The sequence below is a fragment of the Nomia melanderi genome, unplaced genomic scaffold, assembly GCF_051020985.1.
Source record: "Nomia melanderi isolate GNS246 unplaced genomic scaffold, iyNomMela1 scaffold0152, whole genome shotgun sequence".
NCBI classification, from domain to species: domain Eukaryota; kingdom Metazoa; phylum Arthropoda; class Insecta; order Hymenoptera; family Halictidae; genus Nomia; species Nomia melanderi.
The window spans coordinates 1-21,407 of NW_027475267.1; the positions used below are offsets into that span (position 1 = coordinate 1).

Below are 21,407 nucleotides of genomic sequence, written 5' to 3' on the forward strand. Positions count from 1 at the left end.
ATAAAACTATATAAAACTATATAAAACAATATAAAACAATAAAAAACTACATAAAACTAACAAAACTATACAAACCTATATAAAACTCTATGGAACTATATAAAACTGCATAAAACTATGTAAAACTGTATAAAACTAACAAAACTATATAAAACTATATAAACCTCTATAAAACTATATAAAACTATATAAAACTATATGAAAATATATAAAACTAACAAAACTATATAAAACAATATAAAACTTTATAAAACTCTATAAAACTATATCAAACAATATCAAACTATATAAAACTATATAAAACTCTATAAAACTATGCAGAACTATATAAAACTCTATAAAACTATGCAGAACTATATAAAACTATATAAAACTATTTAAAACTATATAAAACTATATAAAACTATATAAAACTATATAAAACTATATAAAAATATATAAACCTATATAAAACTATATAAAATTATATATATCTAACAACACTATATAAAACTAGATAAAACTATATAAAACTATATAAAGCTATATAAAACTATATAAAAAAATAAAAAACTATATAAAACTAACAAAACTATATAAACCTATATAAAACTCTATAGAACTATATAAAACTATATAAAACTATATAAAAATATATAAAACTAACAAAATTATATAAAATTATATAAAACTTTATAAAACTCTACAAAACTATATAAAACAATATAAAACAATAAAAAACTATGCAGAACTATATAAAACTATATAAAACTATATAAAACTATATAAAACTATATAAAACTATATAAAACTCTATAAAACTATATAAAACTATATAAAACTATATAAAACTATATAAAACTAATAAAACTATATAAAACTATATAAAACTAATAAAACTATATAAAACTATATAAAACTATACAAAACTAACAAAACTATATGAAACTACAAAAAACTATTAAAATTATATAAAACTATATAGAACTATATAAAACTGTATAAAACTAATAAAACTAACAAAACTATATAAAACTATATAAACTTCTAAAAAAGTATATAAAACTATATAAAACTAATAAAATTACATAAAACTATATAGTACTATGTAAAACTATATAAAACTAATAAAACTATAAAAACTATATAGTACTATATAAAACTATATAAAACTATATAAAACTATATAAAACTATATAAAACTATATAAAACTATATAAAACTATATAAAACTATATAAAACTATATAAAATTATATAAAACTATATAAACCTATATAAAACTAATAAAACTATATAAAACTATATAAAACTATATAAAACTATATAAAACTAACAACTCTATATAAAACTATAAAAAACTATATAAAACTATATAAAACTATTAAAATTATATAAAACTATATAGTACTATATAAAACTGTATAAAACTAACAAAACTATCTAAAACTAATAAAACTATGTAAAACTATATAAAACTATATAAAACTATATAAAACTATATAAAACTAAATAAAACCGTATAAAACTATATAAAACTATATAAAACTCTATAAAACTATATAAAACTATATAAAACTATATAAAACATTATAAAACAATATAAAACTAATTAAACTATATAAAACTGTATAAAACAATATAACACTATATAAAACTATATAAAACTATATAAAACTATATAAAATTATACAAAACTATATAAAACTATATAAAACTATGTAAAACTATATAAAACTAATAAAACTATATATAACTATATATAACTATATAAAACTATATAAAACTAACAAAACTATATAAAACTATATAAAACTATATAAAACATTATAAAACAATATAAAACTAATTAAACTATATAAAACTGTATAAAACAATATAACACTATATAAAACTATATAAAACTATATAAAACTATATAAAACTATATAAAACTATACAAAACTATATAAAACTATATAAAACTATGTAAAACTATATAAAACTAATAAAACTATATATAACTATATAAAACTATAAAAAACTAACAAAACTATATAAAACTATATAAAAGTATATAAAACTATATAAAACCGTATAAAACTATATAAAACTATATAAAACTATATATAACTAACAACACTATATAAAACTAGATAAAACTATATAAAACTATATAAAGCTATATAAAACTATATAAAAAAATAAAAAACTATATAAAACTAACAAAACTATATAAACCTATATAAAACTCTATAGAACTATATAAAACTATATAAAACTATATAAAAATATATAAAACTAACAAAATTATATAAAATTATATAAAACTTTATAAAACTCTACAAAACTATATAAAACAATATAAAACAATAAAAAACTATGCAGAACTATATAAAACTATATAAAACTATATAAAACTATATAAAACTATATAAAACTATATAAAACTCTATAAAACTATATAAAACTATATAAAACTATATAAAACTATATAAAACTAATAAAACTATATAAAACTATATAAAACTAATAAAACTATATAAAACTATATAAAACTATATAAAACAATATAAAACTATACAAAACTAACAAAACTATATGAAACTACAAAAAACTATTAAAATTATATAAAACTATATAGAACTATATAAAACTGTATAAAACTAATAAAACTAACAAAACTATATAAAACTATATAAACTTCTAAAAAAGTATATAAAACTATATAAAACTAATAAAATTACATAAAACTATATAGTACTATGTAAAACTATATAAAACTAATAAAACTATAAAAACTATATAGTACTATATAAAACTATATAAAACTATATAAAACTATATAAAACTATATAAAACTATATAAAACTATATAAAACTATATAAAACTATATAAAACTATATAAAATTATATAAAACTATATAAACCTATATAAAACTAATAAAACTATATAAAACTATATAAAACTATATAAAACTATATAAAACTAACAACTCTATATAAAACTATAAAAAACTATATAAAACTATATAAAACTATTAAAATTATATAAAACTATATAGTACTATATAAAACTGTATAAAACTAACAAAACTATCTAAAACTAATAAAACTATGTAAAACTATATAAAACTATATAAAACTATATAAAACTATATAAAACTATATAAAACCGTATAAAACTATATAAAACTATATAAAACTCTATAAAACTATATAAAACTATATAAAACTATATAAAACATTATAAAACAATATAAAACTAATTAAACTATATAAAACTGTATAAAACAATATAACACTATATAAAACTATATAAAACTATATAAAACTATATAAAATTATACAAAACTATATAAAACTATATAAAACTATGTAAAACTATATAAAACTAATAAAACTATATATAACTATATATAACTATATAAAACTATATAAAACTAACAAAACTATATAAAACTATATAAAACTATATAAAACATTATAAAACAATATAAAACTAATTAAACTATATAAAACTGTATAAAACAATATAACACTATATAAAACTATATAAAACTATATAAAACTATATAAAACTATATAAAACTATACAAAACTATATAAAACTATATAAAACTATGTAAAACTATATAAAACTAATAAAACTATATATAACTATATAAAACTATAAAAAACTAACAAAACTATATAAAACTATATAAAAGTATATAAAACTATATAAAACCGTATAAAACTATATAAAACTATATAAAACTCTATAAAACTATATAAAACTATATAAAACTATATAAAACATTATAAAACTATATAAAAGTAATTAAACTATACAAAACTGTATAAAACTATATAACACTATATAAAACTATATAAAACTATATAAAACTATACAAAACTAACAAATCTATATGAAACAACAAAAAACTATTAAAATTATATAAAACTATATAGTACTATATATAACTGTATAAAACTAATAAAACTAACAAAACTATATAAAACTATATAAACCTTTAAAAAAGTATATAAAACTCTACAAAACTATATAAAACTAAAAAAACTATATAAAACTATATAAAACTATATAAAACTGATAAAACTATATAAAACTATAAAAAACTATAAAAAACTATATAAAACTATATAGTACTATATAAAACTGTATAAAACTAATAATACTAGATAAAACTATATAAAACTATATAAAACTATAAAAAACTATATAAAACCAACAAAACTATACAAACCTATATAAAGCTCTATAGAACTATATAAAACTATATAAAACTATATAAAAATATATAAAATGAACAGAACTATATAAAACTATATAAAACTTTATAAAAGTAATAAAACTATATAAACCTATATAAAACATTATAAAACTATTAAAATTATATAAAACTATATAGTTTTATATAAAACTCTATAAAACTAATAAAACTATATAAAACTATATAATACCCTATAAAACTAACAAAACTATGTAAAACTATATAAACCTCTATAAAACTATATAACACTATATAAAACTATATAAAACTATATAAATCTAATAAAATTATATAAAACTACATAGTACTATATGAAACTATATAAAACTATATAAAACTATATAAAACTATATAAAACTATATAAAACTATATAAAACTAATAAAACTATATAAAACTATATAAAACTATATAAAACTATATAAAACTAACAAAACCATACAAAACTATAAAAAAATTTATAAAACTATATAAAACTATTAAAATTATATAATACTATATAGTACTATATAAAACTGTATAAAACTAATAAAACTAACAAAACTATATAAAACTATATAAACCTCTAAAAAAGTATATAAAACTATATAAAACTATATAAAACTATTTAAAACTCTATAAAACTATATAACACTATATAAAATTATATAAAACTATATAAAACTATATAAAACTATATAAAACTATATATAACTAACAAAACTATGTAAAACTATAAAAAACTATATAAAACTATACAAAACTAACAAAACTATATAAAACTAGTAAAACTATATAAAACTATATAAAACTATATAAAACTATATAAAACTATATAAAACTATATAAAACTATATAAAACTATATAAAACTATATAAAACTATATAAAACTATATAAAACTATATAAAACTAATAAAACTAATAAAACTATATAAATCTAATAAAATTATATAAAACTACATAGTACTATATGAATCTATATAAAACTATATAAAACTATATAAAACTATATAAAACTATATAAAACTATATAAAACTATATAAAACTATATAAAACTAATAAAACTATATAAAACTATATAATACCCTATAAAACTAACAAAACTATGTAAAACTATATAAACCTCTATAAAACTATATAACACTATATAAAACTATATAAAACTATATAAAAGTAAATAAACTATATAAAACTGTATAAAACTGTATAAAACTATATAAAACTAATAAAATTATATAAAACTATATAGTACTATATAAAACTAAGAAAACTATGTAAAACTATATAAACCTCTATAAAACTATATAACACTATATAAAACTATATAAAAATATATAAAATTAACAGAACTATATTAAACTATATAAAACATTATAAAACTATATAAAACTATATAAAACATTATAAACCTATATAAAAGTAATTAAACTATATAAAACTGTATAAAACTATATAACACTATATAAAACTGTATAAAACTATATAAAAGTAAATAAACTATATAAAACTGTATAAAACTGTATAAAACTATATAAAACTAATAAAATTATATAAAACTATATAGTACTATATAAAACTAAGAAAACTATGTAAAACTATATAAACCTCTATAAAACTATATAACACTATATAAAACTATATAAAAATATATAAAATTAACAGAACTATATTAAACTATATAAAACATTATAAAACTATATAAAACTATATAAAACATTATAAACCTATATAAAAGTAATTAAACTATATAAAACTGTATAAAACTATATAACACTATATAAAACTGTATAAAACTATATAAAAGTAAATAAACTATATAAAACTGTATAAAACTGTATAAAACTATATAAAACTAATAAAATTATATAAAACTATATAGTACTATATAAAACTAAGAAAACTATGTAAAACTATATAAACCTCTATAAAACTATATAACACTATATAAAACTATATAAAAATATATAAAATTAACAGAACTATATTAAACTATATAAAACATTATAAAACTATATAAAACTATATAAAACATTATAAACCTATATAAAAGTAATTAAACTATATAAAACTGTATAAAACTATATAACACTATATAAAACTGTATAAAACTATATAAAACTATAAAAAACTATATAAAACTAACAAAACTATATAAACCTACATAAAACTCTATAGAACTATATAAAACTATATAAAACTATTGTACCGTCACAGATCCGGCTCGAAGGACCAAAAATATGTTGCGTAGTAGATCCGGCTCGAGATACCGAAAAATGCGACGTCGCACGTACACGAATACTAACGCGGATTAAATTCCTCGGCTGGGGTTGTAAATCCCAGCTTTAACTTTAGGTCTCGTTAATACTCGCGACGCGTCGATTTACGAATTTCTTCAGAAATCGACTGATTCAATTCTGATCTCCGACTGGTTGAGATCAGATCACTAGTTGTAGTTGTCCCGAACGATGGACTGACTACTGTTTGAATGAATGAATGATATCTCGTTACTCCGAACGATTGAGTATCTGAGATATCGTCACTCCGAACGATTGAGCGACTTATGTGTCCCGAACGATGGACTGAACGTTGTGCAATGAGAAAAAGTCTCTGAGATTGTCACTCCGAACGATTGAGCGAAAAAACCTCTCGAGTGCGATCCTGTAGGTGTTTTTATACGACACCTACAGGTTTTGTGTCGAGTGCGCTGATTGGGAAATTGAAAATACCCAATCAGCACATAATGCCAAAAATCGGGGGCGTCTTGGACGACGCCCCTTGGCCAGCCCTCTTGGTGCAAGGGTGAGGGCAATGGCCACGTGCGAGGGATCCTCGAAGATTTGCCGATGCCTTGGAAATTTCCTCCAAGTTGACGCATGGCTGGCGGAACCGTTACGAACGAGGTTCGCGTCGACCCTTCGGAAATTCCCGGTTTATGATATGGTCGGTTGTCTGTACGAACGACAAAAATTCCAAAACTATTGTCTGGACACGCGCGGATTGACTAAATGATTTTCTCATGATTTAGGGTGCAATTGCCCCTTGTAACTAAAATAAATAAACTGAGTTCGAAAAAAGCTAATCCCGAAAGTAAATTTGTTGGCACGTCCATATCATAAACGAACCTTCGAGGATTTTCTCCGTTTTGTTCCGCGTCGGACGGAACATGCTCCCCCCCGTTGATCGGTACGAACGATCAATGTATCCTGTGCCTGCGTCCTTAGCGTTGCGGTGCTGCTAATCTGACTCCGAGTCAGGTAGAGGCGCCAATTGCCTCACGTTCCGTCGGTAGGTCCCGTGGCTGGTCCGAACGGTGACTGCCCGAATTACCCCATCCGCCCCAGGATGCGTAGCTACCACTCGTCCGAGGTGCCAGGCCAAAGGTGGAAGGTTGTCCTCCTTCATGACCACGACGGTCCCCTCTCGTATGTGGTGGGTGCCGGTTGTCCACTTATGCCGCTCGTTCAGGTGGTGGATATACTCCTTATGCCACCTGGCCCAGAAATGTCGCTTGACCTTCTGGATGTGTTGCCAGGTGGACAGCCGGTTCGTCGGTGTTCCGCTGAAATCAATCTCAGCAAGACTCGTAAAGGAATCACCGATCAGGAAATGGCCGGGAGTCAGGGCGGACGGATCATTGGGATCCGCGGATAGGGGGGTGAGAGGACGCGAATTCAGGATGGCCTCGACTTCGATTACGAACGTGTTGAATTGTTCGAGGGTGAACAATTCGTCGCCTACAACCCGTTTTACGTGATGTTTGAAGGACTTCACTGCGGCTTCCCATAGGCCACCGAAATGTGGCGATAAGGCTGGCATGAAGTGCCAGGAGATCGCCTTGTCCGTTACGAATCGCCGCAGTTGCTCGTCCTTTGAGAGTGATTGATATAATGCCGTGAGTTCGTTGTCGGCGCCGACAAAATTCGTGCCATTGTCGGAATAGATGTTACGGCATAACCCCCTCCGTGCTATGAACCGTTTTAGGGCCGCGATGAATCCCTCGGTGGTCAGGTCGCCGGCTACTTCGAGGTGAACGGCCTTCGTCGCGAAGCAGGTAAAAACTGCAACGTACACCTTGACTCGGGTCCGATTTCGGAAGCGCCGCTCCTTGACCCAGAACGGACCGCAATAATCAACGCCGCAGTTGTAAAATGGCCGAGCGGCGGTGACGCGCGTCGCAGGTAGATTTCCCATGATATAATCCACGGCAGGTGGATTAAGTCGGAAACACCTGACGCAGCGCCGGATAATCTTGCGTGTTGTGTTTTTCCCATCAATGGGCCAATACGTTTGCCGTACGTTGCAAAGCGTTGCCGTGATGCCTGCGTGGTGGTATCGCACATGCGTCTCGCGTATAATTAGGTCCGTCACGTGATGACCCTTTGGTAGTAAGATTGGATGTTTCCTTGCGAAAGGTAACTCGGACCTTTGCAGACGTCCGCCGACGCGCAATAATCCCTTTTCGTCGAGAAACGGTGTAAGGGATCGGAGTTGGCTCTTGGGGTGCAGCCTTCCGGATTCCAGGTCCTTAATATCCCTTTCGAAGGCCGTGGATTGGACCATTTTGACGACGCGGAGTTCGGCTTCACGAATTTCCTCGATGGTAAGCGGACCAGCGGTGCGGTGACGAACACGGAGGCAATACGCGACGATTCGCGTGAGCTTTTTGATACACGAGTATCGAGTGAGAATCTCGTCACTCCGAACGGTTGAGTTCGCGAGACATGTCACCCCTTTCGTTTCGGGTATCTCACTCGAGACCGTGTATCTCGAAATTGGCCATCTTGCTTGCTCCGTCGCGAGCCAGTCCGGACCGTGGAGCCACAATGAGTTTCGAACGAATTGAGCGGGCATTAGTCCTCTTGAAATCAAGTCGGCCGGATTGTATTCCGATTTGATGTGGCGCCACGTGTTTATCTCGGTTTTGCCCTGTATGTCGGCCACGCGGTTGGCGACGAATGTTTTTAACATACAGGGCTGTGTGTTGATCCAATTCAACACTATTGTGGAATCGGTCCACAAAAATGTCTGATGGATCTTAACCGAAATCGCCCGTTGGATGGAGGTGACTAAGGACGCTAGAAGCACGGCGCCGCATAGCTCTAGACGCGCGAGCGTAACCGTCTTGAGTGGTGCAACGCGGGATTTCGCGCAGAGCAGGTGTGTTTCGACGCGTCCTACAGCGTCTATCGTACGTACGTACACGCAGGCTCCGTATGCGCGTTCGCTGGAGTCACAGAATCCGTGGAGTTCGAGACGTTGGTGGTTCCTCAGGGTCACGCAACGGTTGAATTCGATGTCGTTCAGTTCTTGGAGTTGCGCTGCGTATGTGGCCCACTCCGTGTAAAGGCTGGCGGGAAGCGATTCGTCCCAGTCGATCTTCAATTGCCATAGACGTTGCATTAGAATCTTGGCGATAATGGTGACGGGTCCAAGAAGTCCTAATGGATCGAATATTTTGGCGATCGTTGACAAGATGGTCCGTTTGCTGACCTTGCCAACGACTTGAATTTCGACCGCATAACGAATCGCATCGTTCCTGGCGTCCCAGGATATTCCCAACGCCTTCATCGTTGTGTCATCGCCGAGGATCTTCGGGTGGATTTGGTCTTCGCGGAGTCCCTTAAGAAGGGCGGGTTCGTTCGACGCCCATTGACGAATGTTCAATCCACCCCGTTGAAGAAGCTCGCCGATTTGATGTTGGATGTGCCGCGCTTCCTCCATTGTGTCGGCGCCCGTGAGGAGATCATCGACGTACAGATCTCGTTTGATAATCTCTGCTGCTTCCGGATATGCGTCGCCCTCATCGTCTGCCAATTGATGAACGCATCTGATGGCGAGATATGGAGCCGATGATAGTCCGAACGTGACCACATTCATCTCGTACGTTCTTATGCAACCATTATCTCTCCACAAAATGCGTTGATAAGCCCGATCCTCTGGTCGAACGAGGAATTGGCGGTACATCTTCTCGATGTCCCCGGTTATGACGAACGCATGCATCCGGAAGCGCAAGAGTAGGGAAAAGAGGTCGTCCTGTATCGTAGGGCCTATCATTAGCGCGTCGTTTAATGATATTCCGCTACTGGTCTTTGCAGACCCGTCGAATACTACGCGTACCTTAGTCGTCGTGCTCGATGGTTTTACGACGGCGTGGTGCGGCAGGTAGAAGCCCGGTGCGTCGAAGGTTTCTACCTGCGTCATGTGCCCGAGCGCTATATATTCCCTCATGACCGTGTTGTATTCGTCCCCCAATTCCGGATCCCGTTCTAGTTTCCGTTCAAGCGAACGGAAACGATGCAGGGCGCGCGTGCGTGATTCGCCGAGTTCTTCCCGTTTTTCGTTAATCGTGCTCCTCCGTTGATAAATGTCGACTCTGAGGTCCTTCTTCCACTTCCCAGAATTTCTGTAGGTTGAAGTTCAGGTTCGCGACGAAGGCCTCGCGGGTCGTGCGTGTGGCGGCGACGGTTGGGACGTTTCCCCCGATGATCCAACCTAGTTGCGTCTTCTGGAGAACCAAATCGCGTCCACCTCGATCGGAAAGGTCGATTTGACCGATGCTGAGGCACGCCAGTGCTGGGCCGGTGCCGATCAGCATGTCTATCCTTCCTGGTTGGTGGAACGATGGATCTGCCAGAGGAACGTTGGCCGGTATACGCAACCTTGATCGGTCTAAAGGGACGTCCGGCACCCGTTCAGAAATTTGCGGGATCGCGAAAAACGTTAGTGCCCGCTGAAAATTGGACAACCGCGATTTAATGGTTGTGGATACCAATTTGTTTGATACGGTGTTGACTCGGTTGAGGCCTTGAATGGCTACGGATGCCCGACTCGACGGCAAACGTAGCTTCTTCGCGAGGTCCTCCGTTATGAAATTCGCATTTGAGCAGGTATCAACCAACGTCCGACATTGAACGGGTTGCCGGTCGTTGTCGAATACCTGCACGACTGCTGTTGCCAGCAATCCGTTTTTCCCGTCGGATATGAATGAAACGCCTTGTCGTCGTCGTGATGTCCGTCCGGTACGTTTCCGTCGCAGTCAGGTTTTCCTGGCTTCTTCCTTCGGCGATGCATCCCGATGGAGCTTTGTGTTGTGCTGCCCATGGCAGACTCGACAATTTCCTCCATGGCAGGCTTCGGTGGTGTGGTCTCCTTGGAGGCAGTTGAGGCAAAGGTTTGCCTTGCGTGCTGCCTGAAGGCGACGAGTTACCGTCATGTCAAGGAATTTGGCGCATTGGTACGCCCGATGCGTACCTGCGTTGCAAATTTTGCAGCTTGATTGTGTCGTTGCCACGAAAGTTTGCTTCCTGGCCGTCCGCGGCGATGACGGCTTCCTGGGAGGTGCAGGCGTTTTCCTTGGGAGTACCGGTATCCTTTTTGCGGGTTGTTGCGATGACGCGACGGTTGCTGGAGATGCACGATTCGCGATCGAGACTGGGGGCTTCGTGGGCGCATCGTCGGTCCTGCATCGGTGAGACGCGTTACGGAGATGCCGAAAGATGTCAGCGATTTTCGGCATCGTCGTGTCGGACAAAGTTTGCTCCCATTCTCGTTTCGTCCCCGTACTCATTTTGGAGATCGCGATGCTGGCGAGTAGATCGCTCGCGATATCTTCCCACGATCTTCCCAGCGCGTGTAGCGATCTTATATGCGACTGCATATGGTTTATCAAGTCGCGGATCGATTCGGCTGTGTCGTCGATCATTACGGGGGTATCGCGAAGCAACGCCGAATGTTGCAGCACGAGTGCTCTCGTGTTGTCGTAAGTCTCGATCAGTTGATCCCACGCTGCCTTGTAGTTGTCTTCGCTGATCGTAAACGACTCGATCGCGGATTCAGCCTTGCCGGATAGAGAAAGTCGCAGATAATGCAACTTCTGTATATCGGTCAACCCCGGGTGCGAATGTATCATCGTTGAGAATGCGTCTTTGAATGCGACCCATTTCTCAAGACGGCCATCGAACTTCGGCAGTTCGATTTTCGGCAAGTGTACCCCGATCGCGGACGACGAGGCTGACAACGCGGGAGAATCGTTCACGCTTCTTGTCGCCGTTGGTGGTTGCCTGCCTGCTTGCTCCGCGTCTTGTAGCATCGTGATGGCCGTCGCGATGACGTCATCGTACTGCTCTGTAACCGCTTCTCGTTCCGCTTCCGTTTGCTCGAACTCCTCGATGAGCCCCAGCTGGTCTTGGATGTCGTTGAAATTATCGAAAAGCTTTCGCAGCCTCTCGACGCGTTCACGGAGTTTTACGCGTTCCTTCGCGGAATCTTGATACGTCTCTAGCGCGTTGTTAAGGGACGTAATTTGCGACTTGAACGCGCGGCGTTTGTTTTTTAGTAGGCGGACCGTTTGTGCTTGATTTGCACTCGACTCGTTCATTGACGCGTTCGCCATTTCGATGGTAAGAAGTCGAGACGTGGGAAAGTGCAATCAAGGATATCGTACGAGAGGATTCGATCGGTAAATCTTGACGAGCCTACCTTGACTGATGCGGAGGACGTGTTTGTTCGTAGACTTCCCGCAACAGATTGGACTCGTCGTTCCTCGCTCTGTGGCCTGCTGCTCGGCTGCTTTGGCGTCGTGTCGTTCGTCCAATCTGGATTCTCGCCGTCAGACCTTGAATCGGACGGTTGACAGCTTCCGTTGGATCCACTTATGCACTGTATTTTCACAAACGCGGATCCGACTCGAGGGACCGAAAATGTGTTCTGTGAAACTCCGGCTAGTAGGATCCGGCTCGAAGGACCAAAAATGTACCTCCGGCTAGTACATCCGGCTCGAAGGACCAAAAATATGTACCTCCGGCTAGTACATCCGGCTCGAAGGATCCGGCTCGAAGGACCAAAAATGTGTTGCGTAGTAGATCCGGCTCGAGATACCGAAAAATGCGACGTCGCACGTACACGAATACTAACGCGGATTAAATTCCTCGGCTGGGGTTGTAAATCCCAGCTTTAACTTTAGGTCTCGTTAATACTCGCGACGCGTCGATTTACGAATTTCTTCAGAAATCGACTGATTCAATTCTGATCTCCGACTGGTTGAGATCAGATCACTAGTTGTAGTTGTCCCGAACGATGGACTGACTACTGTTTGAATGAATGAATGATATCTCGTTACTCCGAACGATTGAGTATCTGAGATATCGTCACTCCGAACGATTGAGCGACTTATGTGTCCCGAACGATGGACTGAACGTTGTGCAATGAGAAAAAGTCTCTGAGATTGTCACTCCGAACGATTGAGCGAAAAAACCTCTCGAGTGCGATCCTGTAGGTGTTTTTATACGACACCTACAGGTTTTGTGTCGAGTGCGCTGATTGGGAAATTGAAAATACCCAATCAGCACATAATGCCAAAAATCGGGGGCGTCTTGGACGACGCCCCTTGGCCAGCCCTCTTGGTGCAAGGGTGAGGGCAATGGCCACGTGCGAGGGATCCTCGAAGATTTGCCGATGCCTTGGAAATTTCCTCCAAGTTGACGCATGGCTGGCGGAACCGTTACGAACGAGGTTCGCGTCGACCCTTCGGAAATTCCCGGTTTATGATATGGTCGGTTGTCTGTACGAACGACAAAAATTCCAAAACTATTGTCTGGACACGCGCGGATTGACTAAATGATTTTCTCATGATTTAGGGTGCAATTGCCCCTTGTAACTAAAATAAATAAACTGAGTTCGAAAAAAGCTAATCCCGAAAGTAAATTTGTTGGCACGTCCATATCATAAACGAACCTTCGAGGATTTTCTCCGTTTTGTTCCGCGTCGGACGGAACAACTATATAAAACTATATAAAACTATATAAAACTATATAAAACTATATAAAACTATATAAAACTATATAAAACTATATAAAACTATATAAAACTATATAAAACTATATAAAACTGATAAAACTATGTAAAACTATATATAACTATATAAAAGTAATTAAACTATATAAAACTGTAGAAAACTATATAAAACTAATAAAATTATATAAAACTATATAGTACTATATAAAACTATATAAAACTAATAAAACTATAAAACTATATAGTACTATATAAAACTATATAAAACTGTATAAAACTAATAAAACTATATAAAACTATATAATACCCTATAAAACTATGTAAAACTGTATAAAACTAACAAAACTATATAAAATTAGTAAAACTATATAAAACTATATAAAACTATATAATACTATATAAAACTATATAAAACTATATAAAACTATATAAAACTATATAAAACTATATAAAACTATATAAAACTAATAAAACTATATAAAACTATATAAAATTATATAAAACTATATAAAACTAACAAAACCATATAAAACTATAAAAAACTATATAAAACTATATAAAACTATTAAAATTATATAATACTATATAGTACTATATAAAACTGTATAAAACTAATAAAACTATATTACACTATATAAAAGTATATAAAACTATATAAAACTATATAAAACTAACAAAAATATAGAAAACTATAGAAAACTATATAAAACCGTATAAAACTATATAACACTATATAAAACTATATAAAACTATATAAAACTATATAAAATTAACAAAACTATATAAAACTATATAAACCTATAAAAAACCATATAAAACTATATAAAACTATATAAAATTCTATAAAAGTATATAAAGCTATATAAAACTATATAAAACTATATAAAACTAATAAAACTATATAAAAGTATATAAAACTATATAAAACTGTAAAAAACAATATAAAACTATATAAAACTATTAAAATTATATAAAACTATATAGTACTATATAAAACTATATAAAACTATATAAAACTAACAAAACTATATAAAACTATTTAAACTATATAAAACTGTATGAAACTGTATAAAACTATATGAAACTATATATAGCTGTATAAAACTATGTAGAACTATTTAAAACTATATAAAACTGTATAATACTATATAAAACTATATAAAGCTATATAAGACTATATAAAACTAATAAAATTATATAAAACTATATAGTACTATATAAAACTAAGAAAACTATGTAAAACTATATAAACCTCTATAAAACTATATAACACTATATAAAACTATATAAAAATATATAAAACTAACAAAACTATATAAAACTATATAAAACTATATAAAACTAATAAAACTATATAAAACTATATAAAACTATATAAAACTAACAAAACTATATAAAAATGATAAAACTATATAAAACTATATAAAACTATAAAAAACTATATAAAACTATAAAAAACTATAAAAAACTATATAAAACTATATAGTACTATATAAAACTGTATAAAACTAATAATACTAGATAAAACTATATAAAACTATATAAAACTATAAAAAACTATATAAAACCAACAAAACTATACAAACCTATATAAAACTCTATAGAACTATATAAACCTATATAAAACTATATAAAACCGTATAAAACTATATAAAACTATATAAAACTAATAAAACTACATAAAACTATATAAAACTATATAAAACTAATAAAACTATATAAAACTATATAAAACTATATAAAACTAACAAAACTATATAAAACTGATAAAACTATATAAAACTATATAAAACTATAAAAAACTATAAAAAACTATATAAAACTATATAGTACTATATAAAACTGTATAAAACTAATAATACTAGATAAAACTATATAAAACTATATAAAACTATAAAAAACTATATAAAACCAACAAAACTATACAAACCTATATAAAACTCTATAGAACTATATAAAACTATATAAAACTATATAAAAATATATAAAATGAACAGAACTATATAAAAATATATAAAATGAACAGAACTATATAAAACTATATAAAACTTTATAAAACTAATAAAACTATATAAACCTATATAAAACATTATAAAACTATTAAAATTATATAAAACTATATAGTTTTATATAAAACTCTATAAAACTAATAAAACTATATAAAACTATATACATCTAATAAAATTATATAAAACTACATAGTACTATATGAAACTATATAAAACTAATAAAACTATATAAAACTATATAAAACCATATAAAACTATATAAAACTAATAAAACTATAAAAAACTATATAAAACTATAAAAAACTATAAAAAACTATATAAAACTATATAGTACTATATAAAACTGTATAAAACTAATAATACTAGATAAAACTATATAAAACTATATAAAACTATAAAAAACTATATAAAACCAACAAAACTATACAAACCTATATAAAACTCTATAGAACTATATAAACCTATATAAAACTATATAAAACCGTATAAAACTATATAAAACTATATAAAACTAATAAAACTACATAAAACTATATAAAACTATATAAAACTAATAAAACTATATAAAACTATATAAAACTATATAAAACTAACAAAACTATATAAAACTGATAAAACTATATAAAACTATATAAAACTATAAAAAACTATAAAAAACTATATAAAACTATATAGTACTATATAAAACTGTATAAAACTAATAATACTAGATAAAACTATATAAAACTATATAAAACTATAAAAAACTATATAAAACCAACAAAACTATACAAACCTATATAAAACTCTATAGAACTATATAAAACTATATAAAACTATATAAAAATATATAAAACTATATAAAACTAACAAAACCATATAAAACTATAAAAAACTATATATAACTATATAAAACTATATAAAACTATATAAAACTATATAAAACTATATAAAACTAACAAAACTGTATAAAACTAATAAAACTATATAAAACTATATAATACCCTATAAAACTAACAAAACTATGTAAAACTATATAAACCTCTATAAAACTATATAACACTATATAAAACTATATAAAACTATATAAAGCTATATAAAACTATATAAAACTATATAAAACTATATAAAACTATATAAAACTATATAAAACTATATAAAACTATATAAAACTATATAAAACTATATAAAACTGATAAAACTATGTAAAACTATATATAACTATATAAAAGTAATTAAACTATATAAAACTGTATAAAACTATATAAAACTAATAAAATTATATAAAACTATATAGTACTATATAAAACTATATAAAACTAATAAAATTATAAAACTATATAGTACTATATAAAACTATATAAAACTGTATAAAACTAATAAAACTATATAAAACTATATAATACCCTATAAAACTATGTAAAACTGTATAAAACTAACAAAACTATATAAAATTAGTAAAATTATATAAAACTGTATAAAACTATATAATACTATATAAAACTATATAAAACTATATAAAACTAACAAAACTATATAAAACTATATAAAACTATATAAAACCATATAAAACTATATAAAACTATATAAAACTATATAAAACTATATAAACCTATATGAAACTAACAAAACTATATAAAACTATATAAAACTATATGAAACTATATAAAACTAATAAAACTATATAAAACTATATAAAACTATATAAAACTATATAAAACTATATAAAACTATATAAAACTATATAAAACTAACAAAACCATATAAAACTATAAAAAACTATATAAAACTATATAAAACTATTAAAATTATATAAAACTATATAGGATTATATAAAGCTGTATAAAACTAATAAAACTATATAAAACTATATAATACCCTATAAAACTAACAAAACTATGTAAAACAATATAAACCTCTATAAAACTATATAACACTATATAAAACTATATAAAACTATATAAAAGTAAATAAACTATATATAACTGTATAAAACTATATAAAACTAATAAAATTATATAAAACTATATAGTACTATATAAAACTAAGAAAACTATGTAAAACTATATAAACCTCTATAAAACTATATAACACTATATAAAACTATATAAAACTAACAAAACCATATAAAACTATAAAAAACTATATAAAACTATATAAAACTATTAAAATTATATAAAACTATATAGGATTATATAAAGCTGTATAAAACTAATAAAACTATATAAAACTATATAATACCCTATAAAACTAACAAAACTATGTAAAACAATATAAACCTCTATAAAACTATATAACACTATATAAAACTATATAAAACTATATAAAAGTAAATAAACTATATAAAACTGTATAAAACTATATAAAACTAATAAAATTATATAAAACTATATAGTACTATATAAAACTAAGAAAACTATGTAAAACTATATAAACCTCTATAAAACTATATAACACTATATAAAACTATATAAAAATACATAAAATTAACCGAACTATATAAAACTATATAAAACATTATAAAACTATATAAAACTATATAAAACATTATAAACCTATATAAAAGTAATTAAACTATATAAAACTGTATAAAACTATATAACACTATATAAAACTGTATAAAACTAATTAAAACTAACAAATCTATATAAACCTACATAAAACTCTATAGAACTATATAAAACTATATAAAACTATATAAAACTATATAAAACTATATAAAACTATATAAAACTATATAAAACTGATAAAACTATGTAAAACTATATATAACTATATAAAAGTAATTAAACTATATAAAACTGTATAAAACTATATAAAACTAATAAAATTATATAAAACTATATAGTACTATATAAAACTATATAAAACTAATAAAACTATAAAACTATATAGTACTATATAAAACTATATAAAACTGTATAAAACTAATAAAACTATATTACACTATATAAAACTATATAAAACTATATAAAACTAACAAAACTATATAAAAATATATAAAACTATACAAAACCATATAAAACTATATAACACTATATAAAACTATATAAAACTATATAAAACCATATAAAACTATATAAAACTATATAAAATTCCATAAAAGTATATAAAACTATATAAAACTATATAAAACTAATAAAACTATATAAAACTATATAAAACTATATAAAACTAATAAAACTATATAAAACTATATAAAACTATATAAAACTAACAAAACTATATAAAACTGTAAAAAACAATATAAAACTATATAAAACTATTAAAATTATATAAAACTATATAGTACTATATAAAACTATATAAAACTATATAAAACTAACAAAACTATATAAAACTATTTAAACTATATAAAACTGTATGAAACAATATAAAACTATATGAAACTATATATAGCTGTATAAAACTATGTAGAACTATTTAAAACTATATAAAACTGTATAATACTATATAAAACTATATAAAGCTATATAAGACTATATAAAACTATATAAAACTAATAAAACTATATAAAACTATATAAAACTATATAAAGCTATATAAGACTATATAAAACTATATAAAACTATATAAAACTATATAAACCTATATGAAACTAACAAAACTATATAAAACTATATAAAACTATATGAAACTATATAAAACTATATAAAAGTAAATAAACTATATAAAACTGTATAAAACTATATAAAACTAATAAAATTATATAAAACTATATAGTACTATATAAAACTAAGAAAACTATGTAAAACTATATAAACCTCTATAAAACTATACAACACTATATAAAACTATATAAAAATATATAAAATTAACAGAACTATATAAAACTATATATAACATTATAAAACTATATAAAACTATATAAAACATTATAAACCTATATAAAAGTAATTAAACTATATAAAACTGTATAAAACTATATAACACTATATAAAACTGTATAAAACTATATAAAACTATAAAAAACTATATAAAACTAACAAAACTATATAAACCTACATAAAACTCTATAGAACTATATAAAACTATATAAAACTATATAAAACTATATAAAACTATAAAAAACTAACAAAACTATATAAAACTTGAAAAACTATATAAAACTATATAAAACTATATAAAACTATATAAAACTAACAAGACCATATAAAACTATAAAAAACTATATAAAACTATATAAAACTATTAAAATTATATAATACTATATAGTACTATATAAAACTAACAAAACTATATAAAACTGTAAAAAATTATATAAAACTACATAAAACTATTAAAATTATATAAAACTATATAGTACTATATAAAACTATATAAAACTATATAAAACTAACAAAACTATATAAAACTATTTAAACTATATAAAACTGTATGAAACTGTATAAAACTATATGAAACTATATATAGCTGTATAAAACTATGTAGAACTATTTAAAACTATATAAAACTGTATAATACTATATAAAACTATATAAAGCTATATAAGACTATATAAAGCTATATAAAACTAATAAAACTATATAAAACTATATAATACCCTATAAACCTATATAAAACTAACAAAATTATATAAAACTATATAAAACTATATTAAACTATATAAAACTATATAAAACTATATAAAGCTATATAAAACTATGTAAAACAATAAAAAGCTATATAAAACTATGTAAAACTATAGAAAACTATATAAAACTAACAAAACTATATAAACCTATATAACACTCTATAGAAATATATAAAACTATATAAAACTGTATAAAACTGTATAAAACTAATAAAACTATATTAAACTATATAATACCCTATAAAACTATGTAAATCTGTATAAAACTAACAAAACTAGGTAAAACTATATAAACCTCTGTAAAACTATATAAAACTATTTAAAAATATATAAAACTATCAGAACTATATAAAACTATATAAAACTTTGTAAAACTAATAAAACTATATAAAACTATATAAAACATTACAAAACTATATAAAAGTAATTAAACTATATAAAACTGTATAAAACTATATAACACTATATAAAACTATATAAAACTATATAAAACTATATAAATTTATATAAAACTATACAACACTAACAAAACTATTTAAAACTAGTAAAACTATATAAAACTATATAAAACTATATAAAACTATATAAAACTATATAAAACTAACAAAACTATATAAAACTAGTAAAACTATGTAAAACTATATAAAACTATATAAACCTATATAAAACTAACAAAACTATATAAAACTATAAAAAACTATAAAAAACTATATAAAACTAACAAAACTATATAAAACTCTATAAAAATATTTAAAACTGTATAAAACTATACAAAACTAACAAAACTATATAAAACTATATAAAGCTCTATAAAACTATATAACACTATGTAAAACTA

The 21,407-nt window shown here is 27.2% G+C and overlaps 1 protein-coding gene across 1 annotated transcript; it reads right to left on the reverse strand.

Moving 5' to 3' along the window:
* Nucleotides 1–7,450: 7,450 nt before the first annotated feature.
* LOC143175651 (uncharacterized) lies at nt 7,451–10,444 on the reverse strand. Its single transcript, XM_076374136.1, has 2 exons — nt 9,187–10,444; nt 7,451–8,274 (listed from the first exon to the last, which is right to left on the reverse strand). Exons 1-2 carry the CDS (start codon nt 10,442–10,444, stop codon nt 7,451–7,453), a joined length of 2,082 nt encoding a protein of 693 aa, XP_076230251.1.
* Between the last annotated feature and the right edge of the window lie 10,963 nt (nt 10,445–21,407).

Bases quoted from the DNA above. Each gene is read 5' to 3' on its own strand.
- LOC143175651 (XM_076374136.1), bottom strand. From the start codon at position 10,444: ATGAGGGAATATATAGCGCTCGGGCACATGACGCAGGTAGAAACCTTC. The intron at 8,275-9,186 runs GTATGTTAAAAA...TGTACGTTGCAG, and splicing joins TTGGATCAACACACAGCCCT to TTTTTACCTGCTTCGCGACG.